Source organism: Trachurus trachurus (genome assembly GCF_905171665.1).
Source record: "Trachurus trachurus genome assembly, chromosome: 5".
In the NCBI taxonomy this organism is placed as follows: Eukaryota; Metazoa; Chordata; class Actinopteri; order Carangiformes; family Carangidae; genus Trachurus; species Trachurus trachurus.
In genome coordinates, this window is record NC_139896.1 from 10,784,824 (window position 1) to 10,808,856 (window position 24,033).

A 24,033-nucleotide genomic window follows, 5' to 3' on the forward strand; every position below is an offset into this window, starting at 1 on the left:
TTCCCCAGTTTCTCAGTGAATACATTTTTCATGAAGTTGTTTATATGAGAAACATCCAAAAGGTTTTATCATGAACTTCTTAAACTTTCAAACAAATTTCCTTTGTGCCATTCTTCAACTCCTCTCGTCCACTTGATCCAGTGCTTTCCAATATGTTAGCGAGCTAACGGCTCCCTGAGAGAGGAGGTAAACATGTTGCTCTGGGCCATCTGACCTACATTTATGTTGAGGGCAAATAGCAATAGCACACCAAAGAGCAGGAGAACTAGAACAATTTTCCATTTGAGAAAACATACATGTCTTCTCATGTATCCTAGGGGATGGTCCACTGAGACATTAATGCAATAGATTTCGATGTCGATGTAAAGAATGGAGCAGCGGTTGACATTAAACCCTGACTGTGATGGGTGTGTGTTGAGCGCCTGCTGGAGACGGAGCGGGGGGTCTTGGTTTCCTCCTGTCGTGCCTACAGATGCACCTGTACAAGAGTCGTCTGATTGGCCTGGGCAGGGACACGACATGCTGCTTGTTGACAGTGTGCCATGGGTGTGCAACTTGTGTGCTGCCTCAGGTTAAATGCCATTTGTGCCCCCCCTTTACTCTTGTACTGTATTTCCTCCCTAATGTTGAATAATCTCTGATCTGTTTTCACTCACTTTCTATTGTCCGTCCTTGATTTCTCTGTGTCTGAAGTTGTAAAAATGTTTTGAAAGGTGCTACACATGCAAACCTCCACCACACATTTACAGTATACATGTACAATTTTTACACACAACTTATTGGGTGATTTTCTAATTTACCTTCATACGTTCCGATCTCCAACAGGGTTCCACTCTTCTCCAATTCCAGGAAGTCCTCCACTGAGAGGAAGTTGTAGTCCACGCCACTTACTTCTCCGTCTCGTGGGGCGCGGGTAGTACCTGGAAAAACACATGGTAGGCATTAGCAAACTCATTTCACTCCTTATGCAACATTTGTAATTGATAAAGATACCAAAAAAAAAAAAAAAAAAAAGTTTATGGCCATTTTTCTTCTTTAAATTACACCTATGACACATGTTCCAGGGTTTACAATAGGACAGGTAATGTACCGTTCTACAGTCTGTTTACACTGCTAATAATAGGTTATATTGCACATGAAAATACCATGATAGCAAGAGCATCTCAGAAGGTTTATCACTCTCCTCAGACAGCACACACTGATAGGGAGATGATCCATTGTTGGCTATGATCGTTCCTCACACTGGGGTAGAGTGTGAGGTATCATAGTAGCACTTTAGTGGGATCCTGCCATATGTGTGCGTGCGTGTGTGTGTGTGTGAGTGGGGGGTACGTGAATGTGTGTGGTTTGGCATGTAGCCGGTGAGACTGGAGCACTTATGGCTGTTGACAGTTGGCGTCAGTGGTAAACAGCTTTGTAGCAGAGACAATGGTGAGATGACAACACTGCAAACTGATGGTAAAAGTCATTTCACCTTTTTTTTTTATTCTTTTTTTTCAAATTTTCTTCATTCCGCCGTCTTTGCCCTCTTCACTGATTTAGTCTTTGCTTTTTTAACTCACAATTTCACACATTTCCCTTGTTGTCTGGCGGTGGTCATGCTCTCTTGCCAGGAATCTCACTCTCTGCTGTTTTTATTATATCCTTCTATGAAAAAAAACAACTATTCAGTCAGTGGATCAGGCACAGTTTAAGCATCTAGTTCCACTGCAGAATATCTTTCTCATCGCTCTTGTTCTGACACACATCCGTGAAATGATGATGACAATGAGGGCTTTCCCTTCCTTCTTCTATCTCTTGATCTATCTGTCCTATCTCCAGTCGGTTGGTAAGCAATAAGCTGGTAAAAATAGATGTGTGGGGATATGGGGAGAGGCTCCCACTGCAGCCACGGCCAGTGACACTGGTGATAAATCACAGATGTGAGGATCCTAACTAAAGCAAGCATACATTACACTCACGTAAGCCTAGTATATTACATGTAGAGGAACGTGCATGTTGCTACATCCACACTGTGTTTTCATTTTGAAACAGTGTTTTATAACCTCCAGATGACCATTAAAGCTCAGTATCTGATACGATGTCCCTCTACACTGACACACCTGAACACACATATCACATGATCATTCGCTGAGCATGCACATGCCTCTATAAACAGGAAGCAGGTAGTCTCTATTTTGCAGTTGGTCACAGAAAATACAAGCAAGGCAGTGGTAGGCTCTGATTTATGATGGAGAACAGTGTGGACAAAAACAAATAAATACGTTTTAAAATGTAACAGTGTGGATGTTGCCTGAATCTCTGATAAAGTCACAGTTTAATAACCGACACTGCCACTAAACAGTGGGTCAACGTTTTGTTTGACACATGTCAAGCTACAATGCACTGTAAGCACATCCCAAGGTTTTTAATATTGAATATTGGTCCAAGCCTATTACAGGCTACTGCATGGAGGCACAAAGAAGAGGAAAATCATCCACTAGAATTCATTATTTAGCGCTCATAAACTTCCAAACACTTGTGCATCAAGAGGATATTGATGTCAAGTCGAATCCCTCTCGAGATGTATCAAACAAACTGCATCAGTTCTCTCATTCCCAGGCACCAAGTCTTTTACAGAATGTCAACCTTGGAGAGTCCTCACCCGAGCCCGAGCGTTCAGCCAACTGTCAGTTCACTTTCTACACAAAAGTGTCCATTGATTCAACTCCATTTAGACACTGCTGCTCTTAGAAAACCAAATAGGAAGTGGAATTGTGACCAGTGTTTCAAAAGGGATAGAAAAGCAGAGGCTTGGCTTCGACCCAAGAGACCCGAGACACTGTCATCGCTATAGGCCTAATTAATTCAATACCACCACCTCCCCACAAAAGCTCCATTGACCAGGCTGTGAAATAGAGTGAGGAGGAAAGACAGGTTGAGAGTTGGGCACAGAGACTCAAGCCTAGATTTGGGATTGGAGGAGCCGAATGACACATCTCCGGACGTTGACCTCTAAAATGCAGACGGCAAAGGCAAAGAGTCGCCATAATCCAGCTACTGGTTCATACAGTGAAGCCTCGGAGATGTGCTGTGAGGGTGTTCGTCTAGTGCTGGCTGCCTCGTGGCTTAACGGCTTTAACATCTTCACCAGCTGAGATGGGTGGGTGGGCGTTAAGAGAAAAAAAGAAAAAGAAAAACATCATTAGCATTTCAAGAAGATGATCATGGAAGCGAGGTTTGAGATATTGGCAGGCGTACAGTAGCACTGGGAGCTTGATGCCGCTTCTGCAGCATCAAAACACACAAGCATACAATGCCAACAAAAACACTAGATGTACTGTAGCTTCTAACTGTATAACACACAATAGATGATCCAAGTCTGTGTGTTGAAAAAAACAAAAACATGGAAACAGGAAAATAAATGAGTGATTTCTCCCTTTTCATGCATCATGCCACTGGGTTTTAGCTGTTGCTAGGGACGACCCAGGAAGGCTCGGAAACGTGGGGAAGCCACTGGAAGAAGCGTGTCCTCCGGTGATGACACAGTCCTCTTCTACACTGTCTCATATGGCTTCACAACTCCCTCTTCAATTCCACAACAGAAATATGAGGTAGCAGAGAGGTGTGGCTCAAGGGCCTGCTGCATAAATGATGCATGCGGAGGAAAAATGAGAGAGGGACAAAACAGAAATGGAAAAACATGGAAGAGAGGGACAAACACCAGCACTTCTACATGGTGTGCACTGATCCTGTTCTGATTCAAGGTTTCTTGCAGGGTGGGGCATTAAACATACAGTAGAGGCTTCTGAAGTATAGACTTACTGAATTGTGTTTGTAATGGTGCGTCATGTTTTTGGATGACTGTTAAACCCAGTTTACTATTCATTATTGACACAGTGCACCGTTTAATTCCTGAGCAGGCTGCAGCCCTTTACGTCACGTCTATTTCTCAGTGCCAAAACTCAACTTTCTGTCATGTTGCCATAGCTGCATATTCATATGGTTAGTCTGTAAAATGAGGCTGTTATTCAGCACCGCTAAACCTTTATCACCATGGGCAATAGTATTCTGTCTTTTCCAAGTCAAATTCCAAGTCAAATTCATTGCAAATATCTGATACATGAAAGACAAAAATATGATCATATACTAAAAAACACCTAATTCAAACTGTAATGCATTACATTTTGAATACTGAACTGTAAAAGGTTGTATTGAAGGCATTCTTCTCTCAAGTATTATCCATGTCTTTTTTGTCTGTAAACATCTAAACAACCACACTAAATGCTCTTGCTTTGCCTCTGGTTTGTGACTACATGTTGAATACAACTCTGACCAAACTGAAAACTGAAGTCTATGCAGACTTAAAACAGTTACGGGCGAATCTACCACGTGCCAGTGAGAGAAATCTCTTACTTCTTCTTATTGACACTGCATTTCCCAGCAGCCCCTTCATTAAACTATCAACAATATTGACTAAAAGCATCAAAACTTCAAAAAGATCTGAACATTAAGGCAATATTTGGTGAGAGATTTCATTTTTTTCTGAAATCTCACCAATTCTTCCTCAGTGGATGTGAGGGTCTAAAGGCAGAGGATGTTGTTATCATGCCATGTAAAGCCCTTTGAGACAAACTGTTTGTAAAAATGGGCTATACAAATAAAATTGCCTTGCCATTTCATATTAAACCACAATATACTGTTATGTGCAGGGGTCTGTGTTATTGTGTCCACTCCCTTCATACGGTGCAGTAAAATATTCAAAGCTTGTGTTTGCTCTCAGTGTAGCTGCAAATGTTAACTAGCAAGCCAATTAGTCCAATGTTATCTGAGTCTCTATAGAGAGGCAACAGACAGTTGGGAGCCAGAGAGCAGAACTGCTGCTGAACTAAAGGCAAACATTTAGCAGAAACCGCCATGTTTAGAGCATGCTAATGAGCTACATTTGACCACTCAAGGTTTGAAATGCTCTGAGTCAGCAGCCGAAAATTTAGAGCGGTTAGACTTTGACATAACCTTTGGTCCTGTCCCCTCCTCGTCTCATCTGTCCCTTTACACGCTGACACGAGGCGCGGTGTGCTAAGCCACCTTTTCCCTGGGGCAGTCCGTCCGGCAGAGGCTCGACTCAGATGCCAACACTCACGCAAGAGTGTTATGACTCCCGTGTGTGCGTGTGCATGTTTGGCACGCATGCACACTTGGAACGGCCTGTAGTGGTACAAAAGGGTCTGGTAGGAAGCACCTTGTTACAATCAGCAGCTGTTCAACCCCCCCTACTGAGCAGCTCACACGTACATGCGGACACACGGACACACACACACACACACACACACACACACACACACACACACACACACATGCGCGCGCTTGTTTAGTGACAATGGGGAGGAGGTGCATGGCCCCTAATGGCATGGTCTGGGGCTAAACAGGAGCTGTGGGTGAAGGGTAATCACTTAATGGGGCTTTATGCTCACATCTCCCCTGCTACTCCAACACAGTTTCATTACTGTAACAGCGACAGTGGGGAGCTCTGTCCAGTCTGCGCTGTGAACCACCAACGGTGACCAGATTAGACACCGACAATGAGGAGAGCAGTTTAAGAGTTCAACACCTCTGCTCTCTATCTACAGTGCACTCACTCAGCCTAAGTAACCTCATTGTCGTTAGGGCTGCAGTAACAACAACAACAACAACCACATTAAGGCCGTACCACAAAAGGTCCGTACAGAACCACGTTACCACTGTTTCTCCCCCATTGTCTGAGAGTGGAGCTGTCCTGATGTTGTTTATTGTTCAAATGCATCATTAAGCAGCTGTTGGTGTCTTTTCTTTGTCCTCTAACACTTCATTGTTCCTGGGTCTGATATCATTTAATTTAACCCATCAGAACCAGCAACACAATGACAGTAAGACCACTCTCACACTGACTAGAGCTCTTTGGCATTAAAGGGACAACGAGGAGTTTTGGAAAAGCGAAGCGTTTTCACACTACATTTATGCGCCTCCGCGCGCACCGTACAATTCTTTTGACCGGCGCAAGACGGACTCATGTTTTCATTCATCAAGAATTAAAGTCAGAGGTTCAAAGAGGTTCACATACCGTAGTAGTTCCGACCATAAACGGCGATTCAGCTGCGTTATTCTCATGACTCGTTGCGAAACCGAAAGTAAAAAACGCTGGTCGGCTCGACCAGCATCTCCGCCACCACTAATAATAACAAAATAACGATAGAGACAAAACTATATATTTATCGAAAATGGGCCCATTAACAAGTGTGGGTAGCGGAGATTCATCCACATTAACGTGAGACTTTTTTATAACCGAATAGAAACTCCTCGTTGTCCCTTTAAGCAGATTTCTCCAAGTTCAGTTTTCAGCATAAAGACACGCACTGATCCTTTCCGCTGCTACCTCTCCAATTACAAGTACACACTTAAGGGGATTTTACCTGGTATGTAAATATTTGCAAGCCTGTTAATCCTTAATGGTCAACACAATGCATTGAATACTGTTGTTACCACAGAAAATGTAGTACACATGAGCAACATGCATTTTTTTTTTGCCAGACTGAAGTAGACACACCAGTAACTTTCATTAAAAGACACCACCTTAAACAATAAAGTATAAGGACACCATGCAGGATGTTATTGAGTGACTTCAGCTCATCTTTAAATACTGTCACTGCCTGGAAACCTTCCCATATACATCTCAACAATCTAAGACTTTTAACTTTAGCTCCTGGAAATCCAATTCAGTTGAGTGACAACACCTTCAGTTCTCTTAAACTGAGCTCAGGCCATTGCTATTCATGCTCTGACTGGCTTTGTCACTAAAAGAGGTTGTTTGAATAGCTATGTATTTATTGATAAAGGAACCTGATAATAGACTGCTTTGTTTAAATGTTAAAATATTGAAATGTTAAAATATTGTGCTGAATTATTCATAAGTAATTTGAGAAAAGAAATCATGGGAACATTTGAATTTATTTTTCAAATGTATGTTTTTCCCTTGATGCCAGTTCATGACCAGAGAGTGGAACCACATAACTGAGACTGCTAAATCTTCCAAAATAAAAAAGGAAGAAAAAAAGAAAACACTGTGTTATCATTGAGTGAAATCCAGTTCAAAGCCGGGTGGATGGACCGATCCCTTTCAAGTGAGGAAGCTGCACATTAGTGATGGATAGCTCTGACAGTGGAATTGTGGTAGTGAGTGGAACATTAAAAAGTCTAGTCTGTTAAGGTAATCAAAACAAGAAAAGAAAAAAAGATGACAATGACCTTCGGCATGGCTGATCCTGACCACACCCTACAGGATGGAGTAAGGAATATCAATTATCTCAGCGTGAACCATACTGAGGGTCGTAGAAAAGCATCCTCCGTGGCTAAAAAAAATAAATAAACTCAGCCGCTCCACTTCCTGCAGCAACTGAAGCAAAACTCCCGACCAAAATCCTGTCAACATTCAACACCGTGTAAAATAAACCGAGTCGTTTTCCTCGGTATCAAGTGAGGACGGTGGAATAACCTTAAATCACTCCAGCACACCAAGAGAAGAGGACGACAGAAAATATCACTCAGACCTCTCTGCTTCTCATTCAGGAGGTTCAGCAGCTCCAACGCTTCCTGCACCACCGGAGACCCCTCTCATCCTTTCATAACACCCCATCATCCCCACCAACACCGTCAGCAAGACCAGCAAGGAAGAGCAGCAGAGTCCCTCCCCAGCCTGCTTCTGAACTCACTGACCCCGCTGATCAATGCCTATATGAAGCATCATTTTGTATGAATAATGCAGTGTTTCATGTACTGATGGCGGTACACAAAAGAATCTACTGCAATGTTTCCCCCCCCCCCCCCTTGCTGTTTTACATGGGTGGATACATGTTGTTTTTAACTGTCCTGTGGCTTTTTAAATAGCTCCCTGTGCACCATGGCCTGGTTCCACACTGATGCATCCTCATTTTTCTTATGCAGATCTAATCTCCTCCAGCCCGTGTCAGTGGCAGAGAAAATACTAAAGGTTTGTGTAACTGAACGGAGACAGTGATGCAATCAGCAAAAACAGAGGCGCTGATGGATTAAACAGAGAGAGGTACACAAAGAAATATTTGACTTCTGTTTTAATTACGGTTTAATTTGTGAAAGTCACTCTCATTTCAAGCCACAGTATGGCAGGAAAGAGTTGTTGTTGCTGTGGTGGCTGATTTGCTCCTGTAACAAAGACATCTTCAGCAGTGCATTAAGCCTACATTTCAAAGGTGTGCTCGTGTGTGTGCTTGACTATTATCTGTCTTACTATTGTGTATAATTTGAGTGCAAATGACCAACAAATTGAGGGCATAATAAAACCCTGACTAGAAATAACCCTGAGAATAAAATTTTAATTACTTCAACTTCCTCAGTTTTTCACCTGACACACAGTTTCCCATGACATACTCTAGTAAAGTGGAGACATATTTGTGTTCTTGAAGCTAAAACATTGTTACCAGCCTTGTTTAGCTGAATCACTCTCGATGCCTGGTCTGTTGCTGAGGAGCAAAAGCTTAACTCAGTTCAAAAAGCATTATATATGAAGAACGTGTTATTGGCCACAACGCCATCTATCTCAACATGAGTCGGAACCATCATTTTGCCTGCATGACTGACATCAACATATACATGAATCCAAATCTCCATTCAGTAACTTTCAGTCAGATGCCTCCCTGTGCTGTGAATCACACTGCCAGCTCTCAAATCAACACAACCCTGAAGCTCAGAGCCTTTTGTTTTGTTTACTGGGTCAGTATTTAGAGTGTGTGGTTTCCTCCAACATTTTACTGTGGGCACAGAACCTGTCCCAACATGAAACAGTAGAAAACCAAAGTAAACCAGTCATTACTGAAGAGAGTTTCATATCCTTAAAGCTGACAACTGAAGAGGCTGAGTACGGGTCAGACAAAAGATTCCTATAGGATGCTTTTTTTTTTTTTCAAAGGAGGTTAAATCGAAAGCAACTGGACTTAGTTATTTGTCTAGGAAGACGTTTCACCTCTCATCCAAGAGGCTTCATCAGTTCATGTACGCAACTGACCAGGCTAGGACTGGTATAGGAAGCTTGTATTGCTGTTTCTTTTGGATGTGTAAGTGCAGTAACTGCTTAACAGCTGCAACAATTAGTCAATTTACTTGTTTTATTAGTTGATTGTCAGAAAATTGCAAACTTGATCGTAATTTTTTTGTTAAATTTAAGAAAAAAGACAGATGTGCTGCTTCTAGCCTCTGACATGTTAATATTTGATTGATTTGTTTTTTTTTTAGTCAAGGGACGCATGGACTGATGACATTAATGCTTCTAGTCACCAGTCAACTTAGAACTGATCGACTATGGTTAAAACTCTGTTGTCTGTGGCTGACAGAAGCACTGTGTACTTTGTAGAAAAGTTCTACATCCCACCTCATTCAAAGCACCAGTACACAACAGGCAAAAACAAACATGCCAGCTGTGTGGGCAAAAAAAACATGCTCGGCCATCACAAATGTTGCATAAAACAGGATATCTGAGGACATCTTGAACTGTGGTAACAAGCAGGAGCCTTTGATTATTTTCTAACATTTTATATTAGAAAATAATGAATAATGAGATTTATCATTAGTTGAAGGGGTTAGCCATAGCTTAACAGAGACCTTTTCAAGAACTCAATGGACTCAATAGTACAACAAATATGAATTGTATTTATTTATTTGGATCTTTACTTAACACTCAACCGTGACCTTGGTATACCTCCAGTCAAAATGTGCTCCCTGCCACACAGTAGCTCAGGATTAGGCTTATAGAGAGCATCCAGTTACACCGTGATGTCTTTCAAACCACAATCAATACATGACAGCAACTGGTCACAACCCTCACTGTGACCTTGGCCAACCCGGTTTGTCTACTCTGTCACTCAGTTTACAGACGATCGATATCAGATTGTCTCCTTTCTGGTGTCTTCTCATCATCTCCAGTGGACTGACTAAACTGTCTCCATGGTTAACATCTTTTGTTCAAGGACGGCGTATTATCACTTGTGTGCTGCGATATTGAATACCACTTACGAGCATCAATAACAACATACCTGCTTTCAGACAGTTACTTAACAAGATGACAACTAACAACAAATCCGCAAAACTATTATCCATAACTTGCTCTCCTAATTCATGCTAGACTTTACCTTGAAAAAAACATAAACTCCCTATACTTCCCTGTATATAGTTAGTTACCATGGGTCACATCACTGAAATAATAGAGTTTGGATGTCTCACATTGAAGAGACCACTCAGGCAGAACCTGGGACAGACCTTGTGACTTAATGGCAAATGGATGATACTAATGTTCTTAATATATGGGAGATCTTCAGCTCTTCCCTCTGCGAGCACAACTGACACTCACTGGCAGACAAATCCAAGCACCTCATCTATATTTAATTGATGACAGACTATTTTAAGGGAGCATCTGCCCCTCTAATGGCGTGGCGGTGGTGGACTCAGACTCAGGGTTGCTGACACTCGTGAAGGCTGAAGATGACACTGATTAGATCTCAAAGTACAATGACATTACAGGGTGGACCAAAATGAATACATTATTCACATGATTGAAACATCTTCCACAACATCATAAAAGACTTGAGCGGTAAATTATGATCACATCAGGCACGGTAGACCATGTAGGAGGACACGACAGAAACGCTAGCAAAGCAGAGGAGAGAAAAAAAAACAGCCCAGCTTGGTGGCAACAACTGGGTTGAAGCCAAAGAAGAAAACATATGAATTCAAATTAGACACCTTTTTGAGGGGGGTTAACACAATGGCATCAACAACACACATGACAAACGTGAAAAGGAAGGCTGTACAGGCATGCATACAGTCACAACCCAGCTTCTAAAAATAACCGTGTGTGAAAAATCTGTTTATTTCCTACGCTTGCATCCCCCAAGAGCAATAGAGCACCCCCAGGCCCACATATCCCCCAGGCCTGGCCTCGCATTTCAGCTGTGACCTACATTTAATTCCCTCCACAAGGACGACGTTGGGCTTGACTTCTTGGACGACTTTGGATTCGGGGCTGGGAGCTGAGGAGGAGGGCTCTCGTTTGACATCTTCATCAGATCCAGTTTGGTCGAGCGATACGGAATTTGGGAATGTAAATCTCACCGTTCCTTTGCGTTTGAAAGATGCCAGTGACCCAGACTTAACCACCTCCTTCATATTGGTGCCAGGTTTTCTTCTCCTTTTGCGGACTCCAAAACACCCACAAAGCCTAAAAAGAGTGAACATGGCTACGAGCTGGTGTTCCCAAATCAAACAGAGATCCAGGTGAATGTGTCCAAATATCCTTGTATGTCACTGGAAATTGGATCCACAACATCAAGCTGGAGCAGACAAATGACCAGTGCCTTTCATGTTGGTTTAAAGTGTCCGATTAAAGGACATGCTGATTTTATTTTCCTTTGTGAACAGCACAGGTACTACATAGTGAAAACACTAAAACATTTGCTTACTTTTAGTGTTTGCTGGACAAACGAGGAGGAGGGTCTTACTCTAACCCCAGGGCGTCTGAGACTTAAAAGGGGAGAACCATAAATGATTGTTCCACCTAAAACTATTGTCCATTTCCATAACAAACTAAGTAGCAGACATACGGATGTCCTGATTGGCTGTGCAGCTTCAATAAGGGCCTAATAATATATAAGGGAACGGCTGAGATGAGTGTTAGAGGTGGAAGATGAAACTATGTCCACATTACTACATTTTCACATTTAGACTGGAAGCACACCAGACGTCTAACAGGAAGCAGAATATCTACTCTGCAGATGATTGGTGGAAACATGGTCAGAACAAGAAACAGCAGAGAAAGCTGCTGCAGTGTTAAAAAAAAAAAAAAATTCTGCATAACAGCTACTTGCAAAAACAACAAGGTCAGTGACACTTGCATTTCATTATTCATGTTGCTTTCATCACTGGTAGTCGAGGATGATGAGACCCAATTAGTGTCTGACTGAGGGTGTGTACCTCATTGTTTCCAACGCTTTCCGTCTTTTCCCATCCAGAGTACAGTGCAACCCCAGAGTTTTCAAACTAGAACAGGATCATCAGCGTTTCCAATTTCCAAACAACATAGTGTGAATGTAGAGACAGGGTTTGTGTGTATTTGTGTGGGTTGGTTAATGGATCTGTTCATCTTTTGACACTTATCACATATAAATAAGACCAATCTGAGTGACAGGTCACATGTTATTCCTAAATAAAAATGAAAACTATACTAACTTTATTTCTCATTATGAAATAGCAAAGACTAAGTAGATTGTGCTGTGTCACCCAGCCTGTTAAACTTGACATACAGCGAACAAGGGAAGTGACCTGACCAGACCAGTCAGTCAGGCTCTAAAGAAAACACGCCTACCTAAACACTGTGACATTTAGGATGTGTCTGAGAGCGCTGTTGTTTACATAAGTGGACAAAGTAAGATGATGTGTATTCTGGTCATTTGAAACCTGCTGAGACTCAAATGACAAATGAAAAAAAAACGCCAAATAATCAACACGCGCTCTCATTTCTATCACGACCTGTCTTTCTGAGCGTTTAGAGTGGGCCCACACTACACCAACAGATACACGCACTTCAGTGTGACCTAGATACAAGTTGTCTTCAAAAGTCACAGGGTTCAGAGAGACAACATGCACAGTAAGGTGGAAAACACCTATAATTCAGAGCTTTGTGGGTTCATTTCATGGGCAATTCAAAAAGCAGGAATGAAAATAACACATAAACAAGACAGGGCAGAAAAAAAAAAGATGTGTTTCCACATCTTCCTCATGGCAAACTGATCAGTGCCATGAGTGAAAAGTAGGCCATCATAAATGTGTTTGGCAATGATTCATTATCATAATTGTTCTATTAATAGGCCCAGCTATTCTTATTCGGCTTGTGTTCTGGCATTCAGGTCATTCAGGACAGGAGTTATTTGAAAGAGTGCATTTTAAGTAGTTTGTGACCAATGTGGAAAACAATGGCGGCACTCACAAACTGACCGTGTTTTGGGAAATCTTGGGTTTTTTTTCTAAAATGAGTAAAACACATGCATCCCTCTCAAAACACAACAAAACTGCTGTATGCGCTCCGTTAAGAGAGGAAGCCGTGATCTGCAGAGCTTGATTGCAATTTTCATGAGCGTGACCCTGTGGATAGCACAGTAGACTTGTGGCGCTCACTCCCTCTGCTGCCCTCCCCTCCATCGCCTCCTTTCTGCTTCTCTGACTCCTCCACTTCATTCTTTCCTTTCTGCTCATGTTTTGTTTATTCCCTTTTTTTTTTACTGCTCCTCTCATTTGTTCCAGTGCTTCAAAAATCTATGCCACAAGAAACTCCCCTTCTTTAATCTCTAAGCCATTATTCATCTATCCCTGCTTTCATACAAAGAATATTAAGAAACTTAATACCAAAGGCTCCTCCACCCATCCTCTGATCTGCTCATTTGTGTTTTCGCTGTCTCCAGTACATTTGGCACATGGCTCTACTGTCTGTGTGGCCGTGCACAACTCTTCCTGCTTTCGGGTTTGACTGGAGGACAACTGTGGTTTTTCTCAAGCCACTGACTGAGTCCTGCCAAAAGCCCAAACTCCATTTTCCCGCTCTGATGTTGATGATGTCATGCAGTACAAAAGCACACTAAATAACTACCGTCTCACACTTAAATAGCCAGTGATCCCACAAACCAGATGCAAAGGATAATAAAGATTCCTAATACTGTATTTGACTGGCAGTGAAACAGGAGAAAAATGTTTAGTGAAGGAACTGTACTTAACAGAGAATATGTGTGCACTTACTAAATTAATAATGCAATCCTTAAACACAGACAGACAACAATGGACAGTTAAAAAAAAAAGCTATAAAACCAATGCAGGATATCCAGACATGTTGTTATGCTAGTTGCAGCTGAAGAAGCTTTTAAAACTTTTAGTCTTCGGTGTCAACAAATACTGATTCAACAGACTTCACACAGCTCCCTCCGAGGCCACTAAAGGCTTTATACAACTTCAACCCTGCTCCTCAACACCTGTAAATAGACTTTGATGTGTAAACAAAATCATCTTAAACATGAAAATGGTGGGAAAAATGTGGAAGGAAACAAAACTATAGGTCAGAGTCAAGTAGTCAATGCCTAAGTCAAGTCAGGATTGTCGGGATCCACTCTTCTGCTTTAAATCTGAGCCTGAGGTATGATGTCTACACCCTCCACAGTCTGTGCACATCTCACGTGAGAGACTGAAGAGCTGAAGCAGTGAGAGTCTTTTCTCTATCTCTAATAAAGATATGTGCCTTGATATACAGCAAACAAATATTTTCCCTCAGCTCTTGCCTGCAATTATTAAATGCACAAAAACTGACCCATAAACCGAATCCTGCTGCTGTGAAGTGAAATGAAATGTGATGATTGTGTTAGACTGAATACAGGCCTAGTAGTGGATTGAATTATCCTGCTGTACATCTTCAAGAGTCTAGCCATTTCACTTTCAAGTGAACCTCACCGCATGTGTGCCGAATACAACATTTCCTTCACAGAGAGCACGCCACAGCGGGCCGCGTTTCCTCGGTAACTCATGCATCGTCACCTCAACTCTGCAATGAATTAATGGTTTGGGAGACTAATGGAGATGAAAACCCACTGAGTTAATACCGAACGGTCATATCTGGTTTTTCCTGACTGACCACAGTTTGTTGATTAGATCTGGTTTACTGTAGCATCTGCCTTTGAAATAAGTGGCCGTACCAAGAATATTATATGTGCTGCAGCTGATGGATGGTCATAGAGAAACAACATGGATAATGGCCTTGCTCTGAAAATCTGGCAACATGCACAGACCCAACTGTTGTGCAGAAGCTATTACAGAAGCATTTCTCTAAATCTCCACAATAAACATGCTCTAATGTCAAGCTAGCCAGCTAGTCCACATTTTCCAAGAATATACTGAGGCATGTCCTCATGGATAATTTTCAAGACACGCACTACAGCACGCACGTGCGCACACACAAACACGAGGGGAGGGCGAGCAGACCGCCGTCAGATTCCAAAACCAAAACAGATCCATCCACCATCTTGGCCAGAGTTAGCCTGTCTGTTTTTTTTTTTTTTTGGGATGAATCTCACACACACACACACACACACACACACACACACACACACACACACACACACACACACACACACACACACACACACACACACACACACACACACACACACACACACACACACACACAGAGAGACACACAAAATGCAGGAGGGGTGACAAGCTGACAGGGGTTTGTTAGCTCGGCAGGGGGATGGAGCCATCTGTCCCAGCAAAGGGTTAATCCAACCAAAAGCACAGGCCGCAGATTCCAGCATTTTCCAGTCTTCAAATTCCTGGCTATATTCTGGCTACACTATTTTTTTTTTTTTTTTTTTTTTTTTGGGGGGGGGGGGGGGGGCTTTTAGTTAGAGGAGGATTGGTTACAATCATCCTACCCGTCCCAGCTGATTATTCAAACCCTAAAAAATCAGCCGAGTCCTCAGCATGTGTTAGTGACAGGGATTTTAATTTCAACGGGGCAGTTTTCTGTTATGGCTTTTTAGAGATTGGCACAGACGCCTATCATTAGAGATGTGTTTTGAGTTGGTGGGGGGGGGGTTACTGCTCTGAGTGGCTGAAAGAGGCTTGCAATGAAGAGTCAGCACACACACACACGAGCCGGACTACAATGAGATCAAAACAGGCCTTTCTCTGGACCTGTGACGTGCTCCGTTTTTATTTTCTTCACAAGCAATGCCTTCAACTCTATCTAATTCCCATACAGAAGAAAGTGTGGTGTGCATATGTGTGTCTATGTGTGTGTGTGTGTGTGTGTGTGTATATGAGGGGTGGGCATCTGAGGACCGGGGGAAGGGATGAGGGAAAAAGAGAGATATTAGAATAAGAAACAAAAAAACCTGAAGGGCCAGTAGTGCAGTGTGAAGCTAAATCAGCCAGAAATCAGCCTGAAAAAGCCCCCCCGCACACACTCACAGCCAGCCTTTGTCTTTTTTATTCAACCCAGAAAAAAAGCACCATGGGCTAGCCTCTACCTACAGCAACATGGAAATGGAAAAGAAAGGCTTTAAAACGATCCATTTAAAGGGGCGGGGAGGGAGCGGGGATGGAGGGACACAGATTGGGGGTGGCAGGAGAAGGAGGAGGAGGAGGAGGGTGGGTGGGGGGGGGGGTCATCCAGACACAAGAAGGATTGATAAAAGAGAGAAAGAGGAAGGGAGAGAAAGAAAAAAGAAAAAGGAGGAAGGATGAAGCAGAGGTAGAGCTGCTAACCTTAGCATCCTGGAAGCTCCAGACAGACAAACAGGCAGACGGCAGCTTGCAGCTGGAGGTAATGGCTTCCAATATGATCAAGCATGTCAACAGATCACACAGCCTTAACACAGCCATCGCAGAGCTGGAGTGCTTCCACCAGAAAACGCGCACACTACAACACACTGTAGCCACATACACACAGGGGAAGTGACACTTTGCGCCCACACACGGGCATCAAAGCGGGGCACAGACAAACACATGCACGCACGCACACACACACGCACGTATACCTGAGACAGACAGACACAGACACACACAGCTTCCTTTTGACCACAACACATCAGCCTCCATTACTGCCAGCGATGTGCCTCCCCGTCTCCCTCGCTCCGCTCCTGATGCCTTCCGCCTGATGCACAGCCATCCTCGCCGCCTGCCTCTCCATCTCTCTCCATCCCCAACCCCCAACCATTAAATCACGGCAAAAAAAAACCCTTCTCTCATGCAGCGTCCCCCCCTTTCTCCAAATTAAAACACACACAGAAACAAAAAAAAAAAAAATACCTCAGTCAGGGAGCACTGTGAGGGGGGGCTTCTTCTCCTTTTCCCCTTACAGTCCACAGAACAACACCACGTCGACAGGAGACAGAGGGGGAAAAAAAATCCAATCAGGTGTGAATGAGTTGAAGAAAAACCAGTGCAGATTTACAGTTCCTTCTCCTCTTCACCCTCCCCTTCCTCCTCCCATGCGTCTGTCCTCTATCCAGCTTTGGCTTTGTGATGCTAAGCTAATGGCAGCTAAAGCTAAGCAGCATCCACACATTGGCTTATAATGCGCTCCGTCTCATACCCACACACACACACACGCACACCAATGCTGGGCTTCTGTCTGTCTCTCTCTCTCTCGCTGACTGAGCCCCGCTGTCTCCCATCTCACAGGCACCCACATGCACCCGCCCACCTCCCCCTCTCGCTCTCTCTCTCTCTCTCTCTTTCACTCCCTTCCCTTCTCTGGGTTGTTCACCCCTATTCTTTCACAGAGCCCATCAGTTTTTTTTTCTTCCTTTCGCCCCTACACCTCTGTTTCTTCTCTCTTCCCTCCCGACACCGATGTCCTCACACACACACACACAAACTGATACACATGCTCGGAGCATTTAACAAGTCATCCTTGACCAACAACATAAAGAGGACACAAGTCAGGGGAAGAACTTTTAAAAAAACAAGGGGAGCTGGGCAAGAGCTGGGCAGGGATGTACTCAAACTTGAAGCACAGCAACATATGGACAATCCCCAAATGGAGCAAATCATTTGAACAAAATCCAAGCTTCAACATGGAAAATGCAAACAAGACCAAAAAAATCCCCAACAACAACTGAATGAAACTGGCACCGTGTAAAAAGGCAGCTCTGCTTGTGTAGGACGGGTCTTTTCTTCTCTATGGTCAGAGGAGGGGGTTGGGAACAGCAGTGAGAAGATGTAAAAAGAGGGGTGGGTCAAAGGTCGTGACATGTGCCATTCAATCGCAGACACCCCTTAAATGAATCCCAAATCCACACCATAAACCTATAACACTATGCTGGTAGTCACATTGAACATGCACAAAGCGCAGAGTTAAGAATATCCAAAGATGTAATTATGCATACCAAATTCTCTTAGTTTCTGAGTGTGTGTTGACGGACACTATTGTTCCACTATAAGATACACAAAGGAGATAAAAGAGCAACACACAGCAGGAATAAGTCTTAAAAAATAAGGGCGAACAATGATGAGACGTCTCTGGAAACATGATGCCACAAAACTCAAATATCTACTGTAAATTCTTTGGACAAGATGTTGCCTTCTCTTTGTCAGTAGTCCAAGGTCTACTCTGAGCTTTACAAAAGCCACAGTGTAAACACACATTGTGTACAACAGAATACTTCTATCATTTCACTTGGCTAAAACATGTTACTGTGCCTTCTAATACAACACACCAACTCCCACAACAGCACACTAGTTTTCTACAGTGTGTAGTTTATTTGAATGGTGCGTACTTGGACACAGCTCCATTCAAAAGTTGCAGTGACATCCTGTTGCTTTAAGGTTTCAATATCTGCAGCGTACCTGCTTCCTTTTAAAAGCTTTTTCCAGCATCTTAACACACACACACACACACTCTCTCTCTCTCACACACACAAACACACACACATAGGCCTCCACTGAAAGTTATAGCAGCAGTTCAGCCAGACTTTTATAATAACCTTTAGTTACAAGTTGAGCTGTCATTGAAAGTACTCTATCCACGTCATTCATAAAGGTGACAGTAAATGAAACATTCAAAGCGCACAATACTGGACAACAAACATAACAACCTTGCGAAAGCTTGGATTTATTGCAGGGCTATTGTATGGCAATAGTTTAAAGGGATAGTTCAACATTTTGGCAAATTGGCCCATTGCCATAATCCCTATTAGTCATAGCAGTAGGTTTGTTACCTTTATTTGTTGGTGTGAGGTATTTTTAGAACGGCGGAGCGGAGCGGTAGGCTGCTCAGAGCTATGCTACGGAGGCTAATGGGATTTCTTGGTTTCCCTCATCAAACTCATCAAATACACAATCCAAAAACTCCAAAACGCTCTCGTGGACAAGTTGTGACCTGCACATTCACCACGCTATGAGATAATAACGGAACGTTACAAGACTGAGCTGTTTTAGAGGTAAATTCATGCAAAACCGCTGATGCGCGTTGCCTTCAGGGACAGTTTTTCAGCAAGCAGTCACTGTATTCCTAACAACTCTGTCTCGTGACGTTCCGTTATTATCTCATAACGCGGTTAATGTACATGTCACAACTTGTCCAGGAGAGCGTTTTGGAGTTGTTGGATTGTGTATTTGATGAGTTTCATGAGGGAAACCAAGAAATCCCATTAGCCTCCATAGTGTAGCTCTGAGCATCTCGCAGCAGCTCTGCTCTGCCAGTCTAAAAATAGCTTACACCGACAACTAAAGGTAACGAACCTACTGCTATGACTATAGGGATTATGGCAATGGGCCAATTTGCCAAAATGTTGAACTATCCCTTTAAGTTTCTAGTCTCCCTGTAATATAATAAATCACAGTATTGTGATCTCAATTGCCATACAGATTGGGATGTAACATACAGTATATTCTATAGACATTCAATGTGACATCATACTTAGTTAACAGAGCCATTGCAAACTTAAAGGCATCATTATCTGCAAACTCCTTGAGCAGACTAGGAAACAGTTTGAGCTGCCACATCCAAAAATGGAAATTTCCCATATGTCAAAACAGACTTGGTCACAGAGCGGCACAAATAAGCCTCAGCATTAAAAAAAACACACCCCATACTGCCTGTACTGCAGCAAAGACGTAACTTACCCCTTTTGCCTCCACCTGTCATGTCTATGAGTGTCAGTGATTGAGTGTGTGCATAGAAAACTCCCACATCAGTGTGTGGATGGGGCAGTTGGGGGCTATGGATCTGGAGGTGGGGGGACGACTCCTCCCATCACTCACTCTCTGTCTGACAACATTCCTTTGACTTCTGCTCATAAAAAAAAAAACTTGCCCACCAGCATCAATTCAGCTGCTATTGTTTCCTTCAAAACCTGTCTGATCTACCTGCAGCAGGGCGGGAGCCCAGCTGCTCCAAAGGTAATCGAACTGATGTGGGTGTGGCTGTGAAGAAACATTAACATTGAGGGCAGAAAAAAAAAAAAAAAAAGTAAACAAACCCCATTCGAAACCACAAAATTGTACTATTCAGAGAATAACCCAACATGCAGGAAATTATATAGCTTTTTTTTCTTTGCACTCTCAGCACAAAGCTTGAGATGAGAAGATGGATACCATTCTCATTTCTGTGCAAAGAATGAAGCAGAGGTGCTTATCTTATCATGAAGGCCACTACAAAAGCATAAAACAGCTATGATTCAGCTTCAGAGTAGAGATCATAGCAAACAAGTTTATTTCCAAAGCAAAATATAAACAGAATTCTTTCTTATAGAATGAAATATCTTTCTGATTGTATTATGTGGTAAGAATGTTCAACCATTTATGGAGGAAAACAGGTCCAAACAACATTACTGAATGAAACTAATAGGATTTTCATTACCAATCGTGTCTTCTTCCCTTTACAGTGTCCACTCAGCTTAACAAACATTCAGTAAATGAATTTCATAACTACACAGCTTTAAAACACAAGTTGTATCCAGCTGTGGCTGCACAGTGGAGCAAAGCAATCTTTTGTGATCGTGTAATTCAACTGAGAACTGGTAGAACAGGAAGGATTTGTCGTTTCCAAACCTTCATCTAGCCTTGACAAAAACAACATCCCTTATGTAATACACGTCAGACACATAGAATTTGACTGACATACGTCACATGTCAGTCAGCGACGCTACGGAGTGTAGACGATTCACTCCTAAACCTTCCTTTTGCCATTGTTGTTGTCTTTCTTGATGTGCAGCCCTTTGCTTTTTAGGAAAGGCACAGTCATTGTCACAGTGAGAGCGCTGGCTGCTTTTGTTCAGGTGACACAGTGTGATTGCATCTGTAGATGTAATCTGGAACTCGCCAAACCCAGCGGCAGGATGACTGCTGACATACTGTAGACACACCGCCAGGCTGCCTGACACACACACACACACATCAGACCACACAGTGAACTGTCACACAACCACAACTCACATGTGCACATATGTTTATGTTAGCTTGGCTGGCTAGCTATAGCCGGCATTGATTGGAGTGTGTGAGAGTGATTTTGCATCTCTCCATCCGCTCTCTCTCTCTCTCTCTCTCTCTCTTCTCCTCTCCGCCCATCCCCCCCTTCTTGCCCCCCCCCCTCCCTCCCTCCCACACCCAAACTCCACCCCACCCCCATCTCCAGCCCCGCGGCTTCAGCCCCCACCTCCCTCTGAGCCGTCCTCTTAGCCTATATACAGGTCGTCCAATCGTCTGTGCTGCTAGCCTCGCAATTCATCACACACACTCACGCGCCCACATGAACACACGAGCCTCCTCAAATCTTGCTTATTTGAGAGGTGAAGACCAAGTCATCAGCATCATCACAACAGCCACGGCAGACAACACTGTGCTAATACTTGCCTTGATGCAGGAGAGACCACAGCCCCCTTTTTTTTTTCAAGGCTCGCAGGCACAGAATGCCGAGCTTTAAGTCAGGTATACACCAAACACAGAAATCCTCTCTTCTTCTCCTTCTTCTTCCTCCTCTTGCTACTGCTCCGGAAAAATGAGGAGAGGAGGCGCGATACAGATGGAGAAAGGGAGCAGCAGCAGTGGCAGCGGGAGGACGGGAGGCAGCGGTGTCATGAGTTGGGGGGTTCAGGAATGAGAGTGGGATAGAGGGGGGGTGGGGGGGGGGGGGGTGGAGGGTTGGCGCGGGGATAATGGGAGATTGGGAATGCTGAACGTGCGGATGGGGTGACCACAAGGGAAGCCGACGGACGCCTTAGCAGATGGGGGAGGGTGGGAGTCCTGTGGCTTCAATTTTTTTTTTTAAACAGGGTTGTGGGGACATGGGTTGGTTTATGTTCAGAATGTATTTCATAAAATTTGCAAATTTTAATGAATGGGCAGAGCTGTATGAGATGGTAATATTTTGCATCTGTTCTATTTAAAAAAAAAAAAGAAAAAATTGCCAACTCCATTGAATGTCAATGAGTATGCTGGCTGTGTATGTGAAACAAGCCAAAGATGAACTTGATTTGGAGTTTAAAAACTGCTTCTCTGCATGAAAATAATATCATGTCTTTTGGTTTTGCAGATACTATATTGGAATGGTGATACATGGTGGTTAATGGTGTGCACGTCTGGCACAGAGCAAACATTCACTCACTACCACAGTGTGAGGGAAACAGCACGTCGCCACCCCAGCAAACACAGTTGGCAGTGATCATAGACGGTGCCAATGAGGGATCAGGCACTTATTGCTTCCCTTCTGACTAGTTTTTCAGGGCATCGACGTGAAGGCGGCCCGAAACATCAGGGCAGGTGGAACATACATGATCTGTCGTGTTAAGAGTCAACACATGGCATCTACGCCCTCCCCTGGCCGGCACAGTGTTGTTGGCAGTAACAATAACTGTAGCACATAGGGAATATATCCATTCCAACACCACACAGATGGCTATATTAATGCCATAGGATTGAAACACTTGAATATGGGAAAATTGCAAATGCAAAAAAACAATATATTTAATAGATTTACTCAGCCCTACAACTGCTGCTCCACGACAGCAGTAAAACAGACCTATTTTCATTTTGATAAACAGATGATACGCTTTCCATCATTATGACAAATCGCTCATTGCACTCATCTAATCTTTAGAAAAACAAACTGGAATTGGATTCATCTCAGACAAAGAGTTGTTTCCGGTTGTTTTGTTTTTTTACTGGGGAGCAGACATCTACATCCAACACAAACATAAGATGCTTGTAGCTAATCTAGTGGATGTTAATCAGTAACAGAAATGAAAAAACAAATGATAGACACATTAAAATAAATGAAAAACTAATTGATCAGGAGTAATCTGGCACTTTGGTACATCTGAAGAACCTTGAAGCTCCTAAGCAGCCTCTTCTGCATGGACTGTAGCTCAGCGTGTTTGAGGAGCACCGGATGCAGTGAGTATGAACAAGAGCTGGTATCGGCATCAGCTGAGTCGAGTACGTACAGTTTGTGCAGCTTTGTCCTACTGAATGGTCTCGGCAGTTAAAGCTCACAGCTCAGGTAAGCTGTGAGCTCTATGGTAAAAAATGTCTATCAGTCAGTCTCCACCTGCACTGCTTAAAGCAGGGGAAATTTTGTCACACAGAACTTATAATGTGAGTATGCAACATTATTTAAAGTTGCGGTTCTTGAGTTTGAATGGCTGAGGGGTAGTTTGTCAACAGTGAAGGTGAATAAGCAGAAGGGCAGAGGCTTCTGTTGTTGGACGAAGGTGCAAGCATATGTCCATTTCCTGGGAGCAGCGCATACTAATGTAAACTACAAAATACAAGCAGAAGAGATCAGGCCAGTCATCTTGGGCCGGTGCACATGGGAACTATGAGACGGCGCAAGAATGTGCAGAAATGTTGCTAACCTCAGTCACCATTGTGCCCTCCTTCAGAGGCAGGAGAAGCTCCAGCACCCACACGGACACTTCTCCATCTGTTTCTCCACCTGCTTGCTGTGCATTAATCACACCTACACCTACACATACGCTTGGACAGTGCTTCTAACAACCTTTGGACATACGTCAACATGGACACACACTGACCTCCCACAATCAAAAGCAGTCCAGGCAAATAGATACACTTTGAGTACATGAATGTAACTGCTGTGATATACAACTGCTGTCGTGTGATTCTTGTTTTATTATTCTGTTAGTGTGAAGGACACATGGGGCTGTTTATTCATGGACTGTACTCACTGTAACATGTGCTATCGTAATAAAAAAGGGGGAAAAAATTAAACTATGGCAAATGATTGTAAATTTAATATTCCAGTGAGAGCCTCATGCTCCTCTACAAGTGCATGACAACAAAACTTTACAGTCCTATAAAACGTATGGTCTGGGGAACACCTTCATGCTTTGTTTACTGCTAATAACACCAGCATTTTTTTTTTTTTTTACTGGTGCGCCACTGACCACTCAGTGATTAAAATGGTCATTATGGCCAGACCCCCACCCTCCACCAGTG

General features: G+C 43.2%; 1 protein-coding gene across 4 annotated transcripts in view; it reads right to left on the reverse strand.

Annotated features, from left to right (window-relative positions):
- magi1b (membrane associated guanylate kinase, WW and PDZ domain containing 1b) overlaps window positions 1–24,033 on the reverse strand; it is a 131,627-nt gene that overhangs the window by 50,604 nt on the left and 56,990 nt on the right. For all 4 annotated transcript variants that reach the window (XM_083972026.1, XM_083972024.1, XM_083972025.1 and 1 more), the window contains exon 3: window positions 801–920. In XM_083972026.1, coding sequence (XP_083828152.1) covers window positions 801–920 — 120 coding nt within the window. The remainder of the gene's footprint in view (window positions 1–800; window positions 921–24,033) is intronic.